General features: G+C 48.7%; 2 protein-coding genes across 7 annotated transcripts in view; both read right to left on the bottom strand.

Annotated features, from left to right (window-relative positions):
- The window catches only part of ANO2 (anoctamin 2), a 387,627-nt gene extending 378,173 nt beyond the window's left edge, over nt 1-9,454 (bottom strand). For 4 of the 6 annotated variants that reach the window (XM_070049342.1, XM_070049346.1, XM_070049344.1 and 1 more), the window contains exon 1: nt 9,062-9,454. In XM_070049342.1, the coding sequence (XP_069905443.1) occupies nt 9,062-9,083 (22 nt within the window). In that variant the 5' untranslated portion in view covers nt 9,084-9,454. The remainder of the gene's footprint in view (nt 1-9,061) is intronic. The other 2 variants (XM_070049345.1, XM_070049348.1) reach the window with 1 other exon arrangement.
- Nucleotides 9,455-12,126: 2,672 nt separating this feature from the next.
- VWF (von Willebrand factor) overlaps nt 12,127-25,763 on the bottom strand; it is a 157,963-nt gene continuing 144,326 nt past the window's right edge. The window contains 7 exon segments of the mRNA NM_001329088.1: nt 12,127-12,447; nt 12,919-13,016; nt 15,622-15,661; nt 16,165-16,293; nt 16,904-17,002; nt 25,110-25,226; nt 25,675-25,715. Coding sequence (NP_001316017.1) covers nt 12,259-12,447; nt 12,919-13,016; nt 15,622-15,661; nt 16,165-16,293; nt 16,904-17,002; nt 25,110-25,226; nt 25,675-25,715 — 713 coding nt within the window. The 3' untranslated portion in view covers nt 12,127-12,258.

The following is a 25,763-nucleotide window of genomic DNA, read 5'->3' as shown; positions in this document are numbered from 1 at the left end:
CCAGGCCACGCCACCCTCACCCCTGGTAACCACCTTTTTTGTCTCTGTTACCATGTTTCTAGATTTCACAAGTAAGTGAGATCTGGAAGTATTTTTCTTTCTGTTTCTGGCTTATTCACTTAGCATAACGTCCTCTAGGCTCATCCATGATGTTGCAAACGGCAAGATCTCCTTCTTTGAGGCTGAATGATATTCCTCTGTATATCACAACTTCTTTATCCATTCATCTGCCAATAGACAATTTATTTCCATATCTCAGCTATTGTGAATAATGCCACATTGAACATGGGAGTACAGATATCTAGAAAATACTGATTTCATTTCCTTGAGAATATACCCAGAAGAACTGCTGAGTCATGTAGTGGTTCTATTTTTCATTCCTTTCACAACCTCCATAATGTCCACAATGGCTGCACCAATCTACATTCTCAACAACAGTGTGCGAGCCTCCCCTTTACTCCACGCCTTCCCCAACACTCAGCTGGATGGTAACCACTCCAACAGGTGTGAGCTCATATCTCACTCTGACTTTGATTTGCATGCTGCTGATGATTCATGATGGTTAGTGATGCTGAGCACGTTTTCACACATCCATAATTACCGGGGCCACTTTTACATCTGCTTTGGAGAGATTTCTGTTCATATCATTTGCTCATTTTTAATTAGGTTGTTTGGTTTGGTTTTTTGTTTTTGTTTTTGTTTTTGCTAATGAGTTGTGTGAGGTCCTTATATATTTTTAATATTAACATTTTATCTGAATTATGACTCACATTTTCTCCTGCTCCATTAGCTGCTTTTTCATTTTTTAAAATTTATTTATTTATTTAAAGGCAGTTACAGAGGGGGAGGAAGAGACAAAGAGATCTTCCATCCACTGGTTTACTCCCCAAACAGCCACGATAACCAGGTCCTGGCCAGGCCCAAGTCTCCCACATGAGCCGGAGGGACACAAGCACTTGGGTCATTTTCCTCTGCTTTCCCAGGCACATTAGCAGGGAGTTGCATTGGATTCAGAGCAGCTAGGACTTGAGCCGACACTCACATGGAATGCCGACCTCACAAGTCACAGCTTAACCTGCTGTGCCATAACACCAGCCCCTGCTTTTTCATTTTGCTGACTGCTTCCATAGGTCACTTATTTCTATTTCGTGCATGTTTAGTAAGTTTTGTGCTATTCTGCACGTGGTGAATGAAACAACATTATTTTTCTATGTATAGGGTTAAATTTTTTTAGATGTCTGGCAAGTAGTCCACTTTAAGCTCATTTGGGCTTTGTTTTGTTTTGCTAATGTATTTTATGAAAAACATGGGGTATTTTTCAAGACAGGGTAATTTGCTAGGGTTCCACCTCTGAATTCTGTCTTCCCTGATGATCTTTTTAGGGCCTGGCATTTTTAGCTACCGTCTAGAGTGATCTTTTTCTCTCTAGTGCATGCTTCTTATTCTTAAGGTGAGGGCCCTGGATTTTCAGTTGCAAGCGTGGAGCGTGGGGGTGCATTCCCAAGGTCTCCCCACTCCAGCCAACAGGGACCTTATGCATCTCCCAGCACTGTTTGATCTCCAGCATCTCTGATCTCAGGGTTGTAGCAACCTCCCACCTGTCACCCTCTGAACAGGAAGTCTCGCTCTCAGCCAAGAACTCATGAAGGATTCCCAATGAGACCACCAGGATCCTCTTTTTGCACAGATTCATCTTCTCCTGTGCTCTGCCCCATAATTTCCGGTCACTTTGGCTGCTCCCTTGTGCCTCTTCAGTGTGGTGTCACCGCCTTCCTCTATCTGAACCCCAGGTCCCTGACCCCCAGGAAGTGACCTGCCTTCATGGAACTAAATCCGTGAGGCTCTGTTCTCTCAGGATTACACTCCCGTGCTTATGGCTGTTCAATGTCTAGAAATGATTGACTCGTATTCTATCCTGTTGTATAATTCATGGCAAGATGTCCACCCCGGTACAAATTATTCCATCATTAACGGAAGCAGAAGCTCTCGCCAGTCAAATTTTTAATCAAAAGGTATTTTGTCAGTAAATACTTTCATATTTAGGTTATTAGCAAGGGCCAGAAATGATAGGAGACTCTTGTATTAATTAAAAGTGCACTAAGTGTCAATTTGGAGTCTCAATTGTGCATTTAAATCTGTCTTGGTCCACTGTGATACGGCCTTGACTAAACAAGTTCAGAGTCGGTGAACTCAAGGGGCTTCCATAGCCTAGACAGCTCATGGCAAGAGCCTCGGGTGATTGCTGACGTCATAAATAAGAGTGCCAATTGTTAAATCAACAACGGGAGTCACTGGGTACATGCTCCCCACGTAGGATCTCTGTCCTCAATGTGTTCTACTATGAAACTTAAAAACAACACTACTAGTCGAACAATACCCTATACCTTGTGTGATTGTGTGAGTGCAGCCTGTTGAAATCCTTGCTTAGTATATACTAAGTTGATCTTCAGTATATGAAGGTAACTGAAAATGAAACTCGATGAAGGGCAGGATGGGAGAGGGAGTGGGAGAGGGGAGGGCCACAGGAGGGAGGGAGGTTGGGGGTGGAAGCCACAACAATACAAAAGTTGCACTTTGTAAATTCACATTTATTAAATAAAAAAAACTGTATAACAAACAAAAAAAAAGAAAAAAAAGAACTTAATACTTTACCCTTTTAGTATTTTTTATGTTCTACTTAAAACTATTGGTTGAACTCTGTAATTAATACACAATTACTCTTAGGTGTTTAATTAATGCTATAACTAGTACTCAAATAGTATTTTACACTTTGTGTTTCTGTGTGGGTGCAAACTGTTGAAATCTTTACTTAATATATGCTAAATTGATATACTGTATATCAAGATAATTGAAAATTAATCTTGATGTGAATGGAAGGGGAGAGGGAGTGGGAGAGGGGAGTGTTGTGGGTGGGAGGGAAGTTATGGGGGGGGGGCTATTGTAATCCATAAGCTGTACTTTGGAAATTTATGTTCATTAAATAAAATATAAATTAAAAAAAGAAAAAAAATAAATCTGTCTTGTATGTTTTCACTTACTTCTCCCATGTTGTTTAGTAGAACTGTCTCCTACAGAAAACCACTCCTCGCTCTGTCAGAACCACGTGCCCTCTCTAACATCTTTGGCTGTGGTTGTCCAGTTTTCCTACTGCTTTTGTTAATGTGCTGCAAAAGACTGGAAATTTGAGTATGTCGTGTTTATGATATTAAATTGTGAATGGGTGGGATTTATATAACAGCAACCTTTGAGATACAGGCACTTGATGGCCTCTTAAGGAAGAGTTGCCTCCAAATTTGAAGGTGGAAAGTCACTGGGATAACTTTTAAAAAAAAAAAATGACAATTCATGGCTTTTGAGATTTTCAGTATGTGTGTTAAGGACTACGTACAAACTGAAATGTCTGTGTACTGATTCTCAACACCAATAAAGTCTCAATTCTGAACAAAAAAAGGAAAAGAAAGTGACCCTCAGGGCAGGCTTAGACACAGTGGGTAGGATGCTGCTCGGGATGCCACAGCTCACGTCAATGCTCAGGTTCAAGTCCTGGCTGCTCTCCCAGTGCCATCTTCTGATGGGCAGCATGAGAGGCAGCAGCGGTGGACCAAGTAAATGGGTTCCTGCCCCCCACATGGGAGACTCAGGTCCAATGGCAGGCTCCAGGCTTCAACCTAGACCAGCCCCAGCAGTTGTGGGCATTTGAGGAGTGAACCAGCAGATGGAAAATCAATCTCTCTCTCTCTCTAACTCTGCCTTCCAAATAAATCAATAAATCTTTTTGTAAATGCCATGTCTGCTTGAAAATAACATAATCAAAGCTCCAGAATTCTAAGCCACAAAACATAGAAGGGAGGATCTTGCCAAGAAACCTCTCTGTGCTCATCTTCTTACCATCTCACCTTTTCATCCCCCTGTCTGTTGAACACATGCTACATAACTGTCAACGACAAGTGCATCTCTCCCCATATGAGGTGCAAAAATTGGTGGGGGGTTTTAAGTCTGTTAGGGTGGGAGAAAGCTGGGGAAGGAGCCACTGAGCAAGGCTATGAAGCATGGGCATTTAACATGAATGGGATCTCAGCAGACTTCGTTACTGCACTGGGAAGCAGAGTTCATTTCTTATGACCGACTTTGCTAGGGACGGATACATACATAAGTTAGGGTAACGCTCAGCTAGATGATACAACAAATAGACTAAAAATAAGTAATGATTAAGACATAACAGCAAAGTACTTGGTACACAATAGACCTAAGTGGGTGAGGAAATTGGGTGGCGGGGGGGGGGGGGTGTCTTTGCACATAACTTTTCAGGACCCCTGAGTAATGGAGGTTCTGCCAACTTCAACTGTGATTTCCAAGGTGACCCTGAGAGTTTCCATTCTGGTTATCTGGAAGGGAAAAGGAGCATGGAGGAGCAGGCATGGATGATTGCTATGGGCCAGGCCCAGAAATAGCTCATATCACTCTGCTCACATTCCACTGGCTAGCATTCAATCTCATGGCCATAACGAATGCAGAAGAGGCCAGGAAATTCGATCTGGCTGTGTGGTCAGGAAGAGGAGGAGAACATGAATTTTAGTAAGCAGCTGGTAGTCTCTGTCAAAGGGGCCTATCAAAAGTAATGTTTCACGTGGCATATTCATACTCATTATACTGCATTAAAGTCAAAGACTTACACAATTGTCTTCCAGTAGGCTCTGAGATATTCAAATTTTAGCACCCAGGACAATGCAAGGTATGAGGTAAGTGCACATTTTTGATTGATTGGATGAATGAATGAATGGTGAACTCTCCTTGCACAACAGATGTAGGTGCCTCTTAGGGGTCCTCCTGGATTGTCACATAGCTATAGCTTCGCTGTCAGCACAGAGAAAGATGCTCACCTCCCCATTGGTGCCTCCAGGTCCTCTGTATACTGAACCAAATGACTTGGCCCCAGGTTGAATGCATTTAGTGACATTTAGCATTTGAATTGACTTGGATGATGTAAAAGCCATTCCTATCCCCTGTGACTCTTAAACCAGAATTGTGATCAAAGCTCCGTTTTCAAAGCTGGGGAACCAAATTGCAGCTGTGCAAGCGGAGAGTCCTTGCACATGGCTTCTACAACCAGGAAGCCAGAACACAAGCAAGGGTTGCCAGGCATGGTCGCTTTTCCTTCTTCTCCAATGACAGGCTTCTCCTGCTCCTTGGTCATGCAAACCCACAATAACACACTACTTCACACCCATGAAGATGGCTATGATGCAAGAGATGAGTAATAACAAGTGTTGGTGAGTTTGTGGAGAAATCGGAACCCTCATAAATTTCCGGTGGGAATGTAAAATGATATAACTATTTTCGAAAATAGTGCGACAGCCTGCAAAAACATGGAGTTGCTATATGACCCGGCAATTCTTCTTCTTGGAACATTGTCAAAAGAAATAAAAATGTGTACACACAAAGCGTCCTTCCAAGTCTGCAGCAGCATCACTCCTAGTAGCCAAGAGTGCAAGCCCAAATGTTCATCAAATAATAAATGGACAAATACATATTTCCAAACAATCAATGAAGGACTGAAACACATTACAATATGACTCCATCTTCAAGGCATTATGCTAACCCAAGGAGTCTAGACATAAAATGTCACATATGTTAAATGGGCAGAACAGACCAATCCATAGAGATGGAGAGTAGATTGGTACTTACCAGGAACTGGCGGAACAGAAGATGGAAAAAAGGTGATTGATTTTCAAAGAGTATGAAGTTAAAAATGGATCCATAGAAATTATCTACTCTAGAGAACAGAGGACTGAAGTTGCAGAATAGTTAGCAGAGCATCAGGAACTACTGGGACAATTTTAGTCTGACATATGTGTAAATGTGACTGGAATTCCAGGACAATGAAATAAGAATGGCAAATTGTGGAAATTTTACTTAATACAGAGTTGGTCTTCTGTATATATAGTTAACTAAAAATGAATCTAAATGAAGAATGGGATGGGAGAGGGAGTAGCAGGTGGGACAGGAGTGGGGGTGGGAGGGCAGGTAGAGGGGGAAGAACCACCAAAATCCTAAAGCTGTACTTATGGAATTTGCATTCATTAAATAAAAGCTTTCTTTAAAATAAAAGAATGAAAACAGTGGGAGAAATAATGGCTGAAATAGTCCCAAAAATTTGGTAAAATCATAATTTCCAGATTCAAGAAGTTTAGCAAATGCAAGTAAAAAGAGAAGAAAAGAAAATCACAACTAGATATACTATTTCAATAGCAAAGTATTAAAAACCAAAAATGAAAATAAAAGAAAGTCACTAGATCAAAAAGATTATGCATGAATAATGAATAAAATCAAAATATGAACTGAGGATAGCTTCTCATCAAAACAATAGAGATTATTAAAGTGACACCTACAGTGCTAAAAGAAAAACAACCTGTCAACTCCTTACTCTATATCCAATGAAAAAACAAGGGTGAAATAGACATTTTTCATAAAAACACAGGGTGAGAGAATTTGTCACCAGCAGAATTGCACCTCAAGAAATACTAAAAGATTAGGGGTGGGGCTGTGGTACAGCAAGTCAGGCCTCTACTTGAGCCACCTGCATCCCACATCCAGGTGCCTGCAATCAAGTCCCGGCTCCTCAACTTCCAAGCCAACTTCCTGTTAATGTGCCTGAGAAGCAGCAGCTGATGGCCCGAATGCTTGGGCCCTTACCACGCACATGGGGACGTGGATGGAGTTCCAGGCTTCTGGCTCTGTCCTGTCCCAGCCCTGACTAGTGCAGGCATTTGGAGAACCAGAGGATGAAAAGTATATTGGGGGGGGGGGGGGGGGCCTCTCCTCGTCATTCTGTTTTTCAAATAAATCTTTTTCAAAAAATAAAAAAGTTTTTTAGGCTGAAGGGAAAAGAAAGACATTGGAAACGTGAGTAAAAACTGTTCCTGATGGAAATGTCACACACCCCTTTCTTATGTGGAAAAGGAACAAGAAATTGAGAGCCCTGATCTACATGGCCTATTAACCACTGGGTTCTCTATGCCGTAAGCCACTACTTTCCCAATTAGAGGTTTACCCCATTCATTGACTATATGAATCTAATGGCTGGCAAGCAGCATCTTTTTAATGCAATGAGATTGAATGGACCAGAAAACATCTTTTTTGGTCAATCAGAAACAATATGATAAAAATGCCCATGGATAAATAACACTCTTTAAAAAAAATCCCTAATAGTGAAATTGCAGCTCATTATGTTGGGCAAAGTCTTATATAAATATCACCAAGACATTCTTAAAGTTTAATGTGGATGAACTAGTCTGCTTTGATCACATAATGAGAACCATGTAACTTATTATTTCTCTTCTGACCAGGCTGTCGAGAAGCTCATGAATCAGAGCTTTTGCTCCATTACAGTAGCTATTCTTAGTCCAGGTTTTCTGATGGAATGATGTGTGCCCAAGCCTTCTTGGGCCTGATTCCCCAAAAATAAGCTGACCAGGATGATTCCTGGGTGCAACCCTCAGTGTCAGGGCCCAGCCTTACCTAGAACGAGACCACCGCATTGACCCCACAGCTTTGCAAAATTACCTTCTCCCTTACGGCCCCCGTTCCACCTACACCCCCCACCCTCAAGTACAGCCGGCGACACTTCCTTCTTCTGAGGACTTCAGGGGGAACTGGTGGAGTGAATGTGAGCTCCAGGGTGAGGTCTGAGTTAGAATTCTGGCGTCGTCCTTCGATGATTATTCCGTGGTTAGCACAAGATGACAGGCACACATCTCAGGTTGCTCTCCTGTGAAATGTGCTTACTGCCGACTCCCAAACTTGCTATGACGCAAAGCAACCAGCAGTGTGGGGTACGCCGGAACTGTTGGTGTCAATCTCCCCTCTCCCTTTGCACACGAAGAACACACGGCCTGGGCAACAGCTCCTGCGTGAGCTGGGGCTGCTAGGAGTCCTCACTCTCCCTCGACCAGCCCAAGTACCTCCACCTGCACCTTCTTTGCTAGATCAATCTCTAGATATCTTCATGGTTGCTTCTTTCCTTTAATGCTATCTCTGTTCCAATTCCTCTCCCCCAAAAAGGCCTTCCCTAACCACTTGACCACAAACACAGATTGTTCCTATTTTGCCCTAGGGGCAAGACCTCCAGCTCCAGCAGTTAAATTCCTCTTCTCCACGGACCCTAGGAAAAGCAGGCACAGGGAAGGGACAGGCTTCTCTGGGTGGGCTTCCAGAAAGGCAGGCCAGCCTCAGTGAGGCCCACATGCCTTGCCCACAGGAAGAGGATGAAGAGGAGGAGCACACAGCAATTGCCCCCGGCCTGACCAGGGGCCACGTGGTCCCTGGGAGTTGCCATCTGCTCACCAAAGGACCATAACTGACACCTTGGCCACACCAAGGAGCCGGCACCTCCCTTCGTGGTCCCTCTCTCTCAAGAACTACCAGAAACACGCCACCTAACAAACTCCAAGGGGGCATGGTCAACTCCGCCCAAAACGTCCACTCCATATACTCTGTGAGGGGTAGGAAAATACCAACCCCCTCCCCAAACTCCACCTCAGTTTGCTTTTCTTCTAGGAAACACCCCCGTGCACGCCTGCATCCAGTGTGAATGCCCGGCATCAGAGCCCGTCCTGAAGGTGGATTTGGGTAGAGACCAGAAGAGAATTCCGGAAACTGTGAGGCCACCCCAGGGATGCCAGGGCCATTGGCTCTGCGGTCAGCAGAATGGCACTGAATTGAACCCAGGGGGTTGTTTACTGACCCTCAGCTGCTGTAAACCCCAAGGACTTGAGAGGAGAGGTACAGAGAGCAAAGACCAGAGCTGGGAACCAATCACCGAAAAGGCGCCGCACCAGTCCTCTGCCCCTCGTCCGCCCCTTGACCAAATAAGCGTCCCAGAAGTGTCTCACAGCTTCCCTACCCCGGGGGGCAAGAGGTCAGCTCCTGGCAGCACCCTGCGCAGCTTCCCTGGGGGTCACCAAGCCCGCGGAACAGGCGTGAGGATGGCAGCCTCCTCTACCCCTCCCGCCTGCAAGTTGCCCGATGCCCAGGGCCAGGCCCACGGGTAGGGAAAACTCACCGCGCAGCCCGGAGGTAGCCATGAGGCGAGCACACGGGACGCGGAAGCCGAGCGCCCCGCGGCCGCGCGCGCTTCTGGACAGGCTTATGCCGCCGCGGGGCTAATTCCATCGCGGCTCAGCTCCGTCTGGACGTGCCCGCCCCTCGCCTGCCGCCGCCGCCGCCGCCTCCTCCCCCATGCCTCCCTGCGCCGCCGGCCCGCGCCCCGCTGTTCCCGCTGCGCCCTGGGCGCACCGGCGCGCGGGGCCGGCGTGGAGGAAGCAGCGCGGCCCCGCGGCGGGGTTTAGTCAGGGGCACGCTCGGCTGAGGGCAGCTGGGGGCGAGATGGCGACTGCCTCCTGCTCACCTCGACCCGGGCAGGCGCCTCATAACAGGGCTGCAGTGTGAAAAACTCAGCCGGATTATCTCGTGCACCGTCTGGCTGATTAGTCTCCAATCCCGCCGGCCAAGTCCCCTTCCCGCCGTCCCAGGGGGTCATCACGTCCAGGGCACGGCCCCCGCCGTCGGGGTGGGGGAGGGGGATTCCCTGGACACTGGGTCCCCCTCACAAACCTGCCCTCACCAGCTGGACGGGAAGAGGGGCTGCCAGTGGCAGGGGGAGGGGCGGCAGGCAGGTTTATAGGAGCTAAGGATGGCTAAGGGTGACTGGGAAGGTGGGTGCCAGGAGAGTGGTCCCCAGAGGGCAGAGCATGCCATCTCTGGAACAGTCTAGATCCCCAGCCACGGAGGAGAGAGAAGATGTCCAAAGGGCCAACAAGTTGACTAATACCACCTAGGCAAGATGGAAAAGTCCTATGTGAGGATCAAGTTCAAGTGTGCTATTTGTGATCACTGACCTTTAAGTCCGCAGAATTTTCTCTGCTGTGCTGATAAGGTAATGGTAGTGGGGACTGCTCCCCATCTCAGATGAGGACCCCAAGGCAATAAAGCAAGTGCACAACACAGGATGAGTCAGGGGCAGAACAGGAGGAAAATCAAGAATTACAGTGTAGAGAGGCCAGCTCTGTGGCCTAGCAGGTAAAGCCGCTGCCTGTGATGCCAGCATCCTATATGGGCACCTGCTCATGTCCCGTCTGCTGCACTTCCACTTTCCCTGCTAATGGCCTGGGAAAGCAGTGGATGATGATCCAAGTACCTGGGCCCCTGCCACCCACATGGGAGACCCAGAAGAAGCTCCTGGCTCCTGACTTTGGCCTGGCCCAGCGCTGGCTGCTGTGGTCACCTCTCTCATTCCCTCTCTCTTCTCTCCTCCAGCCCCATGTAGCTCTGACTTTAAAAATAAACAAATCTTTTTTTTTTTTTTTTTTTTTTCAAAAAATTACAGTGTCCCAACCTGGGACTTCCTTCTGGCGACTCCAGTGTCTACCCAGGACTTCCTCTTCCTCACACTTTCCATGCAGTAGTTCTCTTCAGCAATGACCTGCTGAGTGACTCCTGAGTGTGCCTGTTTTACAGATGAGAATGCAGTGTCTGACGCTGGGCCACGTGACGAGAGGCGTCCCAGCCTGCTCCAAGCTAACAGCTCTCCCCATAAGGATGCGCCTCTCCCTGTGCGTTTCCGGAGCCATTCTCCATGTCTCTTCAATCCCAAACGTTGCTCCTTTACTCATTCATTCATTCCATTTCTCCTCTCTTTCCGGTTCACTCCCTCCCTGAGATGCTCCCTAAAACACCCGCTTTGGGGGACTCTGTCTCATCTGGTCTGAAGATGGGCGTCACACAGGGTCCTGAGACCCCGGCTCCAGAACATCTATGAAATAGAGGAGGCCAGCTGTGACACTTCTCACACACACACCTCCCCAGGTCCTCTCTCTACACCCTTCCTACCCAACTGCCTACCACTGCAATGTTGTAATTAATGTTATAATGAAGGGAAATACGCATTTTCCTGATCCATCTTTCCCATGATGGCAAAATGTCCTATTAGTAGGAGAGGTCTGCCAGGCAGCTGAGAGACTGACACTAGAGGCTGCCGCGGTCCCCTCCCTGCTGAGTTTTGTGGCTGACACCTCCAATGACGCCTTGTCCCCAGGCAGAGTGTTAGGCGATCACTGAGAGTGACAGTTAATTCCCTACCCCTGGATCTGGTTTCCTACAGAAAGACCTTAGAGGCTATGCAAAGTTGGGGGTGGGGAGATGGATGGAGAGATGACAACCTGTGAATTATTGAGCAGTTACATAAGGCGTCTGTCCGGGCTTCCTTCCTTCCACCCCTCTCAACACTCCACCCAACCTACTCAATCCCACCCATGCCATTTCCCTACACTGTCACTTCTCTTGGGCTTGATCTCTGGCAGTCCCAGCAGTGGTGGAGACAGAGAAATGCAGCAGCTAACTGATGCCCATGACTCTAAGGGTGTGGCTCTGGCGGAGTGACCTAGGGGTTCTTGTCTAGGTGTCACGGCCCCTGGGTTCTGAACCTGCCCCTGCCACGGGGCAGCTGTGGGGCCTTGGGAGTCAGTCGAGCTCTCTGAGCTGCTGCCATCATCTGCAGAGGGGTCTAAATCTTTTCCAGATCCATCGCCCACTGCTTCCAGTGAGAACCACTCGGGGGCTTGTTTGAGGCCACACAGTAGAGCAGGGGCTTTGTGTGGAGCCCAGGTCTGCCTCTGAGTCTGGAGCCCACCCCCCTGCCCAGGCTGGGCTGATGGTGGGTCTACACTCCTGCACCTGCACCCATTTCCAGGTGCCTCCGCATCTGCCCCTCCAACAGGCACCACTAAGGGTACACAGGAACTCTGTCCCACCTGGTCAAATACCTTATCCACAAGGGCAGCCACTGACAACAGCTGTACCTACCCTGGCAGCACCTGGCTCCAGGGCCCACCCCTCTGCTGTGATTCAGAGGGTTGAGAACCCAACAGATGCCTTTTACACCAAAGATCTGAAGAGGCCGGCCCTACGCTAGGCCTCTCAGCCCCATGGAGCCCAAATACCACTTGTTCCCAGAAGTTGGTGGTGCCTCCCTTAGACCCTAGGGCCGCAGTGATGTCAGCTGGGGCCTGTGCCTTCTCCCCCCACCCAGCTGCCATCTGAGCCTCAAGACACAGTGCATCACCAGCTGTTTGCAAGATAAGAGCTTGGCCTTTATTGAGGGCCCAGGAGGGCACCAGAGCAGGATGTGCTGAGGTTAGCAACGCTCCGGCTGGTCGGGCACAGGCGGGCGACAGCAGGCATCCCCTGCAGCTGCAGCAGGCCTCACTTGCTGCACTTCCGGGGAGAGCACCTGCACTGCATGGCGTTGAGGACCTCGTGGTACACGAGGGAACCATTGGTGCAGTACAGGGGCACCCGCATGGGCTCTGTCCGCGTCGGCGAGCAGCAGGAGCACTGGTCCTGCACTTCCTCAGTGTCGATGGAGTACACGGCTTTGCTGGCACACTTGCCCTGCGAGGACAGAGAGAGGTGGGTGACTGCCATGCTGGAGCAGCTGGGGGTGGGAGGGGCGCTGGTGCAGCCCATATCCTTGCCCACCCCTCCAAGCAAGGCAGGCCTGGCCCTGCTCTGAGACACCCTGGAGAGCCAGGCAACTTATAAAGGTAGATCTCGGCGGGGAGGGGTGTCAGACATTTGCCCTGCTCAGTGGTGGCATCCCCCCAGATCCCCCTGGCCGCAATGTCCACGCACATTTGATGGATCTCCAGGAAACCTTTTATAAATAACTCCATTCTCCTTAAAGGGCTTGTGGAGTCTTTCCTTAGTAGTTGTTTTTTTCCTTCTGGCGTCAAAAGTTCACATTTAATGAAACACTGACTTTTAAAATGCGCCCAGTCCCTTTCCCCCTTTCCTCCCTGATGGGTCCAAACCAGGAGACTCAGGCCTTCCCACTCAGGCCTCACTGAAGTCAGAGACACTGACCTGGCAGTAATGAATGTCCACTTGCTCTCGGGACTGACAGTCTCCCATTTTGATGTACTGCAGACTGGCGACGATGTCCTTGCAGTCACGCTCCTCGCCTACAGGACAGGGGAGATGCAGAACTCAGGGGCTGACTGGGATCCTACAGAGCGCTCTTCAGCACCTATCCCCTCAATGGGCAGGAAGCAGGCCCATCTCACAGTGAGTAGGTCAGCAGAGCCAGCGGCAGGGAGGGTAGTCACTTATCTTGGCCCTTCCTACTCAGATGTAGTTATGTAGTTATTGCTGGGCTTAACTCATTTAATGGTACAATGTTAATTGCAGAAGGAGCCTAGACCCACTGTGCTTTGCTGATGTAAATGAATGTGCATTGTTTTTATGTAATTGTAGTCCCTAAAAACAAGAAGGGTTGCAGCAATCTTCTGCTGAGACTATACACAGAAGCTAATGGAGGATGAAGAAGCCAACAAACAGAATTAACATCTATCCATTCCTACCCTTGAGTAACAGGACAGTTAGATGCCCTGGCCACACATGAGGCCCTCACTGCCTCTGTGGGGGCCGAAAAATCCCTAGGAGCCTTATGGGGGTCCTCCCTTTGTGTAGTGGTCTCTCCAGGTTGCTGGTGTGGGTTTCCTTACATATAGGGGTGAGAGGCACTCAGATGTGAAACTGAACTGGCCCACTGAGAATTTTAAGATTTAAAGCATGGGGCCAGCACTGTGGTGCAGCAGGTTAAAGCCCCAGCCTGTGGTGTCAGCATACCATATGGGCGCCCTTTCGAGAACCGGTTGCTCCACTTGCAATCCAGCTACCTACTGATGTACCTGGGAAAGCAGCAGAGGATGGCCCCAGTACTTGGGCCCTGGCACCCACATGGGAGACCCGGAAGAAGCTCCTGGCTCCTGGTTTTAGATCAGCTCAGCTCCAGCCATTGCAGCCATTTGGGGAGTGAACCAACAGGTGGAAGACCTTTTTCTCTCTGTCTGTCTCTACCTTTCTCTGTAACTCCTTCAAATAAATAAAAAATAAATCTTAAAAAAAAATACACCCAGATTTAAAAGAAAACAGGTTTAATGTTGGGGGTCAATGTAATGGTACAGTGGGTAAAGCTACCTCCTGTGATCCCAGCATATGATATGGGCACCGGTTCATATCCCAGCTGCTCCACTTCTGATCCAGCTCCCTACTAATGGCCTGGGATAAGCAGTGGAAGATGGCCCAAGTCTTTGATTCCCAGCCACCCATGTGGGAGACCCAGATGAAACTGCTGGCTCCTGACTTCAGCCTGGCTCAGCCCTGGCTGTTGCAGGGAAGTGAATCAGCAGATAAAAGATCACTCCTTCCCTCTCCCTCTTTCTCTCTCTCTAACTCTGACTTCAAATAAATAAATCTTAAAAAAAAAAAAAAAACTGATTTAATGCCAACTGCCCAAACATTGCCAGTCTCCCATTCATGGACGGCTCCAAATCGAAGCCAATGTGGATGCCACATTAGCCTAACTTCGAGATAATTTCATTTTAAAGAGAACATCTGCCAACTGCATTAAGACAATGAATAAGGAAAACATATTTAGGCCAATGTGCTCTCTTCTTTCACCGAGGATTTCAGTCCCTGAGTCTGGCTTGTTTTTCTTTTGAGAGGTCTTGAGGCCTTCTGAACACACTGACTGACAGTGGCCCCTTGTTGCTGGTGGATAACAGTGTCTTAACTGAATCCCAGGTGCAGGGCACCTGGAGATCATTCCTCTCCTCTGATGGTTTCCAACTTACCTTTCTCAAACCACTCCGATGGGACTTACAGAAAGAAACGCTTTCAGAATGTATTTCTGCAGCCTGTGCTTTGGCTACAAAGGCTGTCAGAATCAGCCATCAAGGAAAGAACAAATGATTGAACACTGGAAGTATTCATGTCTTCCCTCTTCAAAAGTAAGCATGGGGTCAGGAACCCAAACACAACTAAACTGGGCTAATAAACTCCTAGTTCAGGCAAGTAATTCTATATTTAGAAAAATCTCATAGCATCAAGATTCTAAAATCTCCTTGTGCCCATGAACACAAGAATGGGTTGGAAGACCACTGGTGTACAGATGCGTCGAGCCCCTTCTCCAAAGCTGTGGCCAGGATTAGAAACACTCAGTATGACTTAACTGCTAGGTCAAGAGAAGCCAAGAGGGAAGGAAGGGAGGTCGCAGACTCAGGCCAGTCTTAGGAGTCCTTGACAGGGGACTCTGTTCTCTGCAGCTCCCGCAGCACGCGAGGGGCTACGTGAGCCAGCTGAGGGCCCCCCGGAATCTCTGAGATCATGTGTCACACTGAGGGAACACAAAAGTACTACACATCTCCTCTGGATCAAGAGCGCCTACCTCCAAAGAGCCCTGCCTGGGTGGAGACAGAAGATGCCCTCTGATGACAAGACCGAGTGACCAAAGACTCGGCGAGGAGAAACACACTTAAGAGGCTGGAGACAGTGAGCATTTCGGGGGAAAGGAAGGAAGCTCTTCCTTCACCGGTGTCTGGAAGGGGCTTGGGGCAAGCGCAGTCTAATGACAGCCAGAGAGAGGAGTCTGTTCCCTGCAGGGTTGGACAGAATGACTGGGGGGTGACCAAGAAATATCTTTCTGGGATAAAGCTTTCTCCAAAAATCAGTCACTGCGTGTGGTTGAGTGGGTCTCAAAGGAAAAGCTATTAGCGATGTACTCACATGTGTCACAGCAGGTGCCTGGAATTTTCTTGACTGTCCCCTAAGAAAACGGCAAAGTTCCAGATTAGGCACACGAACAGTACATGGTAGACCTCTTTCAGTTCACTCCAAACCAATTCCTAGCTCTGAATCCGCAACCCTGAGCTTAAGTCCCCAGATACAAACTGTGCTTTCCATCACAAATGTGAGCAGGTTGGCGACCCTCCCTGACCAGACTCAAACAAGTTTGATTAATCTGAATTCTCTTCCTACTGAGTCATCAGAATCACCATTCCCCGGGAGACTGGAAGTCAGTTTGATCTCTCACCTTCCCTATTCAAGAACCACAGATATAACCTTCTTCAAGGGACGGATCATTTTTTAAGCGTGCTTTACTGCAGAGAACGCTGTCCCCTGGAAAGACTTTGACTTTGCAATACCCTTGATTCTTGGGTACTGGGAAATCAGGACCGAGCTGAGCTGCACGCTGTTCAGAAAGACTCAGTTGAAGCCAAAGTTTGAGACAGTCGAGAGAAAAGCAGCAACTGAGCCACGACTACTCACTCCTTCCGCCAGACACTTGTGCTCATCAAAGGGTGGGCAGCCCGTGACCCTCTTCTCCCAGATGTACTCTCCTCTTTCATTGACCTTGCAGAAGTGACTGTCACAGCCGTCCTGCAGTGTCTCATCACGCTGAAAGGAAAGAGGAGGCATGTGTGGGTAGCAAAGCCATGCCAAACCATGGTCTCGAACTCCTAGGAGTTGCTGAAAACAGTTTGGAAACTATAGAACTTGCCCAAGTCAGGTAGGTAAAGCCCACACTCAGAAAACAGAATGGAATCCCAGTTTTATAACATTAACTACACATGAGGTTACATAAATGGAAAAAATCCTTAGACTCCTCGGACCATGTAAGTGCCCAAAGGATCAAGGCATGGCAAGGGTAATGCAGCTAAACTATGAACGCAATTGAGGTGAGCAAGGGCTCCGCCTCCCAGCCTCCCCAGCTAACTCTGGCCTTCCCGGGTCATACTTTATTTTACCCCGGTTGCCCTTCAGTGTCAACCAACCCCAATCATGAGGCCATGTGCTCACTATATTCTTGTCAGGAAAAGCAGCACAATACCTAAATCAAAGACAAAATTCATGTCTTCTATTAATCATCTATCTTTTCTTTATAAAATCAGAAAGACATGGAAAAAGAAGTCAATGTGGAAACAAAACTCGTCCCTCTTTCATGAAGAAAAGATTCCAAAACAGGAATCCAGGTGGTGAGGGAATTCCTGAGTTCAGTTGCTCCCACCTTCAGTGTCATGATCTGTCCTCCTCGAAGCTGAATGGTGCAGCCCATAGGCAAACATCTCCCACAGCATTCGCCTTGGTTCTTCTCTTCCTTGTAACCCTGTAGCCAGGAAAGCAGATTTCCACAGTTACCCTCCTCAGAACACCCCAATCATGGATAGGCTATACGCTTGGCCTCATCTCGCTCCTATCCAGCAATTTCACCTACAGTTCAGAAAGTCAACCTCTAACTAACTAGCTTCTGTCAGTACTCAATACCCTAGAGGGCATTCCTTCCCTCATATATAACCATCTCACTCAAGTTGTACCATCCAGAACTATTAAACTAGACCCTTCCCCCTGAGCTATAGACTTAGTATTCCAGTTATTTATCATAAAATGACTTGTCTGGTCATCTCAAGACATCCATTTAAAATGAAATTTGTGTTTTCCCCCAAGTATCATATCCTTCTCCAATCTTCCCTCTCTTGGTAAATGGTGTCGTCACTCAGTTACTCAAGTTGAAAATCTAGAATCATCTTTGACTCCTCCCATTTTCTCATCCCCCTGCTCATCACTAAATCTTAGCAAATCTATCTCAAACTCATCCCCTGCTTGCCATGTGGATCCTCTATCATCATCTGCTCTCAGCAACCATCACCCACCACTGGACTCCACTAATAGCCTTATCTTGTCTTCCTTCCTCCATGCTTCCTCCAATCTTGCCGCCCTGCTATAGGTCATCATCCACCTGCTAGAGTGACTTTCTTAGGATGTAAATCTAGCCACATCACTGCCCTGCTTAAAAACCTTGGATGAAGTTCTGGTTCTAGTATAGTTCTGGTTCTTCCTCCATTGTCTATTACATAGTGAAAAAAAAAAAATCTTGCAAAAAAGTGGAAAACTTTGATCCCCACCAAAAGAAAAATCATTCACTAGAGACAGGCACACAGTTGACCCAGATATTATAATTTGCAGTCAGGAACCTTAAAATAACTATGATAAATATGTTGAAGAGTCTAGAGGAAATGATGGGTATAATGAGAAAAGAGAATGAGAAGTTCAGGACCAAACTGGCAAGTTTAAGAAAGAAGAAAATCAAGTGGAAACCCTAAAATCAAAAGACACAACACCTAAAATCAAAAAGGCACTAGATTGGATTAACTGCAGTTAGGACACAAGAAAAAAAAAACATGTGAATTTTAAGAGGGATCCATGGGACCAGCACCGTGGCTCAATAGGCTAATCCTCCCCCTGCGGCACCAGCACCCTGGGTTCTAGTCCCGGTCAGGGCGCCAGATTCTGTCCCGGTTGCCCCTCTTCCAGGCCAGCTTTCTGCTGTGGCTCAGGAAGGCAGTGGAGGATGGCCCAAGTCCTTGGGCCCTGCACCCGCATGGGAGACCAGGAGAAGCACCTGGCTCCTGGCTTCAGATCAGCGCGGTGCATCGGCCGCAGCAGCCATTGTGGGGTGAACCAACGGAAAAGGAAGATCTTTTTCTCTGTCTCTCTCTCATTGTCCACTCTGCCTGTCAAAAAAAAAAAAAAAAAAAAAGAGGGATCCATGGAAATTGTCCAAACTGAAGCACACAGTGGAAAAAAAAATAAAAATAAACAGAGCCCAGTGGCCACTGGAAGAAAATCAAGAGGATTACAATGCATGTGATCAGAGTTCCAGAAAGACAGGCGGGAAAGAATGGGATATATAAGAACTGAATAAAAGTCAACCCCGAGCCCCAGGAATTTCTAGGAATCCAAAGTGGGAGATGCATAAAGAAAACTATTCATGAACATGCACTCAAACTTCTAAAAACCAAAGATAAAGGAAAGCTGAGCAGTCGCTAGGAGGGAAGGGAACGCACGCAGGAGAGCAGTCACAACAATGGCAGCTGACTTGGCACCAGAAGTCACCCAAGCCAGCAGCAACACACAACATATTTAAAGGGATGACTGCAAAAACTGTCAACCTAGAATTCCACATTCAGTAAATAAAAGCAAAACAAAGACAACTTCGTATAAGTGAAGTCTGAGAAATGTATTGTCATTTGGCCCACACTAAAAAAAAAAATGCTAAATGGAAATTTTCTTTAGGCTGAAGAGAAATGATATGACATGTAAATTCAGATATGCAGAAAGAAATTATAAATATGGAGCTAAATATAAAATATAATTTTAGTTCTCTTAAGTTCTGTAAAAGGCAACTGATTGTTTACAGGAAAAATAATAACAGTACCACGTGGAAGTTATCTCTTACATAACAGTAAACTCTATGATAACAGTAGCACAAAATATAGGAGAAAAACCATATTAAACATGCAGTGGTCTATCATTAAATCAAGGGAGACTGTGAAAAGCCAGGGATGCATATTGCAACCTCTAGAGTAACCACTAAAATAGTAAGAGGAAGAAGTACAGCTGAAAAGGCCAACAGAGGGGCAGGCATTGTGGCTTAGCAGGTAAAACCTCTCCCTGTGACACCAACATCCCATGTGGGCACTGGTTTATGTCCTGGTTGCTCCACTTCTGATCCAGCTCCCTGCTAATGCACCCGGGAAAGCAGTGAAAGATGGCCCAAATGCTTGGGCCCCTGCACCCCTGTGGGAGACCAGGATGGAGTTCCAGGCTCCCGACATTGACCTGGGCCAGCCCTGGCTGTGTGGGCCCTTTGAGGAGTCAACCAGGAAACAGAAGATCTCTCTCTGTCTCTCCTCTCTGTAACTCTGCATTTCTAGTAATAAATAAATCTTTAAGAAAGGAAGGAAGGGAGGGAGGGAAGAAGGAAGAAAGGAAGGGAGAAAAGAAGACCAACAGAAAAGATAGAATATTAAAAATCAAAAACTAAATTGAAGAGCCAGCATTGTGGCCCAGCAGGTTAAGTAGCTGCTTACGGGGCTAGCATCCCTTATCAAAGCACAAGTTCAAGTCCAGGCTGCCAAACTTCTGATCCAGCACCCCTGCTAATGCACCTGTGTAGGCAGCAGAAGATTGCCCAAGTACTTGGGACCTTACCACCCCTGTGGGAGATCCAAATGGAACTCTGGGCTCCTGTCTTCAGCCTAGCCCATCCCTAGCTGTTGTGGCCATTTGGGGAATAAATGAGTAGATGAAAGGAATCTGTGTGTGTGTGTGTGTGTGTCTGTGTGAGTCTGTGTTTCTGTGTGTGTGTGTGTCTATGTAACTATTTCAAATAAAAAAACAAGGAAATCTTTTTCTAAACTGAACCAAAAGAAGACAACAGAAAATAATGATGGAACAAATAGCAGAGAAGACAGTAGACAGAATAACAAAATGGAACATCTTAAACACAATCATCTCAATGACTGCATTTAATTTACATGGGAAAAAAGAGCAACTAAAAATGAAGCTTATCAGACTGGCTAAAAAGTCAAAACCTTTTCAGAGCTGTGCTTTCAAATTTAAATAGACAGATTGGGGCCGGTGCTGTGGTGTAGAAGGTTAAGCCTCTGCCTGTAGTGTCAGCAACCCATATGCAGGTCCTGGCTGCTCCACTTCTGATCCAGCTCCCTGTTAATGGCCTGGGAAAGCAGCAGATGATGGCCCCAAGTGCTTGACCTCTGCACCTACATGCAAGACCCAGCCTTTGCAGCCATTGGGAAGTGAACCAGCAGTTGGAAGATCTCTCTCTCTCTCTCTCTCTCGTTCTCCTTCTCTGTAACTCTTTCAAATAAATAAATAAACCTTTAAAAAATAAGTACATAAATAGGTTGAAAATAAAAGTAGGAGGGGCTGGTGCTGTGGCGTAGCAGGTAAAGCCGCCGCCTCTGGTGCCCGCATCCCCTCTGGGCACCTGTTCGAGTCCTGGCTGCTCCACTTCCGATCCAGCTCTCTGCTGTGGCCTGGGAAAGCAGTGGAGGATGGCCCAAGTCCTTGGGCTCCTGCACCAACGTAGGAGACCTGAAAGAAGCTCTTGGCTTCAGCCTGCACCAACCCTGGCTGTGTGGCCATTTGGGAAGTAAATCAAGAAATGGGAGATCTCTCTGTCTTGCCTCCTGTCTCGGCAACTCTGCCTTTCAAATAAATAATAAATCAGAAAGAAACAGAAAGAGAAAAAGGCAGGTAGGAAGAGGAAGACACTGCTGCAGTCTGGGGGCCACTTAGTAGTGTTTCAGTAGTAAGCTGGAAGCTGCACAGCTCCTGGGAGGTGTGTGAGCACGGTGAAGGGAGAGGAAGAAAGAGCAATGACCACAAGGTGCGATTCTGAGTGGACTCACATCAGAAGGAGGAAATCAAATGGGGCTAAGTCAGGCTGGATTTCACAGGTGCTTGGACTGGGGCACTTTTTTAGTGGTACCAGAAGGAAATGTGCTCACTTCCAGGGACATGACAAGCAGGAAATGGGTGAAATTTTTACAAAGGAGGCCAGAGAGCAGGGCCAAGATGGGAGGAGCCATGACGGCCAAGTGGACACCCCCTGGGGCAGAGGGCAAAGGCCGGCTGACAATAGGAACGCAAGTCAAGTTATGGCGGAAGAATGAACGGGAAGGAGAGGGAAAGGCAGGTGGAGAACAGGGACAGGCAACGGTTGCCAGGGTATGGCAGGGGCTCGGGACAGGGAAGGGGTACGTGGGGGCTGAGGGGGCAGAAACCAGGAAGGAAACAGGACCTGCCCTGCTGGCCAGATGGCAGCTGCTGCCCACTGCGTGCAAGCCGAGGACTTGTTCGAGCTCGGCTAGACTTCCGGCGGCTGCCGATGGCAGGTGCACGCCATATGCCGCCGTGCACAGGCAGGGCTAGTGTTGCCTGGGCTCTCAGCAGAACCCTCCATCCTGGCAGGAAACCTCCTCCTCCTCTCAGGAGCAGCCTCTCTTCCTCCTGCTGAGCCCAATTCCCAGCCAGCCAGCCTTCACTGGGTAGGACAATTAGTCCTCATTAGCAGCCAATTAGCCCTGCTTCCTCCCCCTGCACAGCCCCCTTGCATCCATCCCCTCTGCTGCTGTGGCCTCCTGGCTTAGCTCCCTGCCCCCTCTCCCTCCCTAGCTCTTGCTTCCGGTTAACAGTGGACCACCACTCTTCCCTCCTCTATTCCGCACCCCACCCACTGCTCAAAGTCAGCTCATGGCTCTCCTCCCGGGGGTGCCTTGGCAGGGACTCCCTGCCTCCTGTTTTCCATTCATCAACACCATTACCTTCTGCACTCCCTGTAGGAGGTGATGGAGCCCCCCACCCCCCGGTCTCAGGAGATACTAACACAGTCCTCTGACGGAGGCAGTCCAAGCAGACATCCCTGGTCTCTACACACCACAGCTCCACCCAACCCCACCCCCGCATGGCAGAGGAGCTGACCAAGACCAGTGCAGGATACTGAGACAGTATGGAGTGGCCTGAGGCAGGTTTCAGCAAAGCCTGAAGATGCATAGGAGGTGCTGTAAGGAGGGAAAAGGTGGGAGGCACCAGGAAATCACCGGGAAAGGTGGAGCCATGGAGGTTTTTTGGTTTTTTTTGTTTGTTTGTTTGTTTGGGTTTTTTTGACAGACAGAGTGGACAGTGAAAGAGACAGAGAGAAAGGTCTTCCTTTGCCATTGGTTCACCCTCCAATGGCCGCCGCGGCCGGCGTGCTGCGGCCGGCGCACCGCGCTGATCCGAAGGCAGGAGCCAGGTACTTATCCTGGTCTCCCATGGGGTGCAAGGCCTGAGCACTTGGGCCATCCTCCACTGCACTCCCAGGCCACAGCAGAGAGTTGGCCTGGAAGAGGAGCAACCGGGACAGAATCCGGCGCCCCGACCGGAACTAGAACCCGGTGTGTGCCGGCGCCACAAGGCGGAGGATTAGCCTAGTGAGCCGCGGCGCCGGCCACCATGGAGTTTTAAATAGATGGCATTTCTCCAGTGATGGAGGAAGGGACTGTGTGGCATTCTGAACACCAGAGGGCGCTGTCAGGAGTTAGTGGGTCCCAGAGAGAGCAAGCCACAGCCCTCTGCCTGGGGACAGGGTTGGTGCGGGCCTCCTGTGTGTCCCATTCAGGGTAGAGGGGATGCTACCTCATTGTGAATGGCATTATTTCACTCAATATCAAGACTCAGGTAAATTCTAGGGAGTTGTTTTACACACACACACACACACACACACAGGGTCCCAAATCCAAAACATCAACTGGAATTTTTAATAGAAAAAAAATATATATATATATATATAGGTGATTAGCATCTTTCTAACCAAGGCAGAAATGTTCTCGCTGAATCACTCCATCAGAAATAGCTGTCTCCTAAAACCCATCCACTCCACGCACACCCTATCAAGCCCCCACTTTGAATATGATGCTGTGCTAAGTTCCATGGAGAACACAGAGGTAGACAATTGTCCCTTGATCTCAAGAGGGCAGGAAGCACTTGCCTGACCCCCTAGCTCCCACCCCTTCCAGATGTCCCTGCACCCAGTGGCCACTTGGACTCCGCCTCTGCCCAGGCCTCTCCTGCAGCACAGCCTGGCATCTCAGCAAGCGCAGGAAGCGGCTCACACCCAGGCCATGTGAGCGAATCTCTCCTTTAGACTGGGCTCACTAGAAACTCATCTGACCAATGCATTTTCTAAAATTGAAGGAGCCCCAAATACAGAGAGGAGTTTGATGAAGAAAGGAAGGTCTCAGGCCGGCGCCGCGGCTCACTAGGCTAATCCTCCACCTTGTGGTGCTGGCACACCGGGTTCTAGTCCCGGTTGGGGCGCCGGATTCTGTCCCGGTTGCCCCTCTTCCAGGCCAGCTCTCTGCTGTGGCCAGGGAGTGCAGTGGAGGATGGCCCAAGTGCTTGGGCCCTGCACCCCATGGGAGACCAGGAGAAGTACCTGGCTCCTGCCATCGGATCAGAGCGGTGCACTGGCCGCAGCGCACCGGCCGCAGAGGCCATTGGAGGGTGAACCAACGGCAAAGGAAGACCTTTCTCTCTGTCTCTCTCTCTCACTGTCCACTCTGCCTGTCAAAGAAAAAAGGAAGGAAGGAAGGAAGGAAGGAAGGAAGGAAGGAAGGAAGGAAGGAAGGAAGGAAGGAAGGAAGGAAGGAAGGAAGGAAGGAAGGATGGGTCTCCAGCCCTGCCTACAAGGGGCTCAATTCAATGGGGCATGTGTGTGGCTCAGGAGTTAAAACGCTTCTTGGGATGTCTGCATCCCGTATCAGAGTGCCTGCTTTGAGGCCCGGCTCTGCTTCTGATTCCAGCTTCCTACCAACATGCACTCAGGGAGGCAGTGGTGATGGCTTAAGTGCTTGGCTCCCTAGCACCCATGTGGGAGACCCGGTTGGAGTGTCTTGCTCCTGGTCTTAGCCTGGTCCAGCCCTGACTGTTGTGGGCATTTGGGGAGTGAACTAGCAGATGAAAGATCTCTGTCTTTCCGTCTTTCAAATATTAAATAAATAAATACATTTTTAAATTATGCAATGCCAGCTTCCATTTACCAAACTAGAAATGATTATGCCACCACTCAGAATCCACTTTAAAATAGGATTCAGATCAAACCCAGTCGTAGCAACTTGGCAAGAAAGGGATGAAACATTTTCAGCCACCTAAGCGTCCAGTCATTAAAGCCTGGTTATATACACTGAGGCACATCCATTCAAAGGATGATCGTGCAGAACCTTGTACACAGTGGCTGATAAATATTTGCTGACTATTTTTTAATGTTTCAAAACAATAGTAATCACATTTCTTAAAGTATTATCTTTAAAAAAGGTAATAAAAGTATAACTATACTATCAGAAGCCCCACAAATATTGTGTTAATTTGAAAAAATGCAGGGAGCAGGCATTCAGCCCAGTGGCTAAGATATCAGCTAAGACTCCCAGAGTGCATCGGAGGACTGGGTTTGAGTCTCAGCTCCACTCCCAGCGTCAGCTTCCTGCTAATACACGCTCTGGGAGGCAGCAGGTGATGACCAAGTAGCTGAGTCTCTGCCAACCACAAAGGAGGCCTGGACTGGGTTCCCCAGGCTTTGACCCGGCCCTTTCCCAACCACGGCAGGCAGCCAGAGAACGAGCCAGCAAAGGAGCTCGCTCACTCTCTCTCCTCTTCTAAAATTAAAAACATAACAGTAACAATACAAAATGCAGGAAGAAAATGTTTTACATTTCAGGTTCATTTCTGACAGATGCTACTTGGGTCACTTTTCTTTATTATCCATAATCAGAATCTGATGAAGGATCTACACACGGGCCTCCGTGGGGTCCCACTGCAAGGGCTGCACTGCCAGGGCTGCAGCCCCTGGCGTGGTCCCCACTGACTCTTACCAGGGGGCAGGCCTCACAGGTGGTCTTCCTGCACTCCAGCTTGAACCCATTCACAGGCCCCAGCTGCACGGTGCATCGGCAGGTGGTGCACACATCAATCATCACACTCTTCCCGGGCTGGAATCAGAACCACCAGAGTCAGCCCAACCCGGCCGCCTCCGAAGCCCCCCACCTCACCTCACCTCACCCCCATAAGCGCTCCCTACACTCCCAACCACAGCTCCCAGAGCCATCATTACCCCCCCGTCCAGCCCTCCCCACCAAGTACAGAATCTGCAAGGGTGAGAGGTCACAGTGAAATGGACACGGTGCCTTCAGAGGGCTCCTCTGGACATGGGGGAAACGCCCCCAGCCAGAGCTGGGGGGGGGGGGCCAGGCCCCAGGGGGTGGGGGAAACAATGGATCCCGGCCCTGGCGGGAGATGCCTGGGAAGCCCTGGGCGAGGCCGGAAGTGCAGGTGGAGCAGGTCTACAGTTCTCACCGCAGAATGAGAGAGCTGCCCCGCCCCTCCCACAGCTCCCCTTTCCAGCCCCTGCCACTTGCTCCCGGGGAGGCGGCAGCTCACCTCGATGATGGTGCCGTTGAGCACGCAGGCCTGCACGGGCTCTGGGGAGAGAAGGGCAGAGTGTGAGTGTGCAGGACACACCCTGGCAC

This window comes from Oryctolagus cuniculus, chromosome 9, assembly GCF_964237555.1.
Source record: "Oryctolagus cuniculus chromosome 9, mOryCun1.1, whole genome shotgun sequence".
NCBI classification, from domain to species: domain Eukaryota; kingdom Metazoa; phylum Chordata; class Mammalia; order Lagomorpha; family Leporidae; genus Oryctolagus; species Oryctolagus cuniculus.
This window is presented reverse-complemented; position numbering and strand designations above follow the sequence as displayed.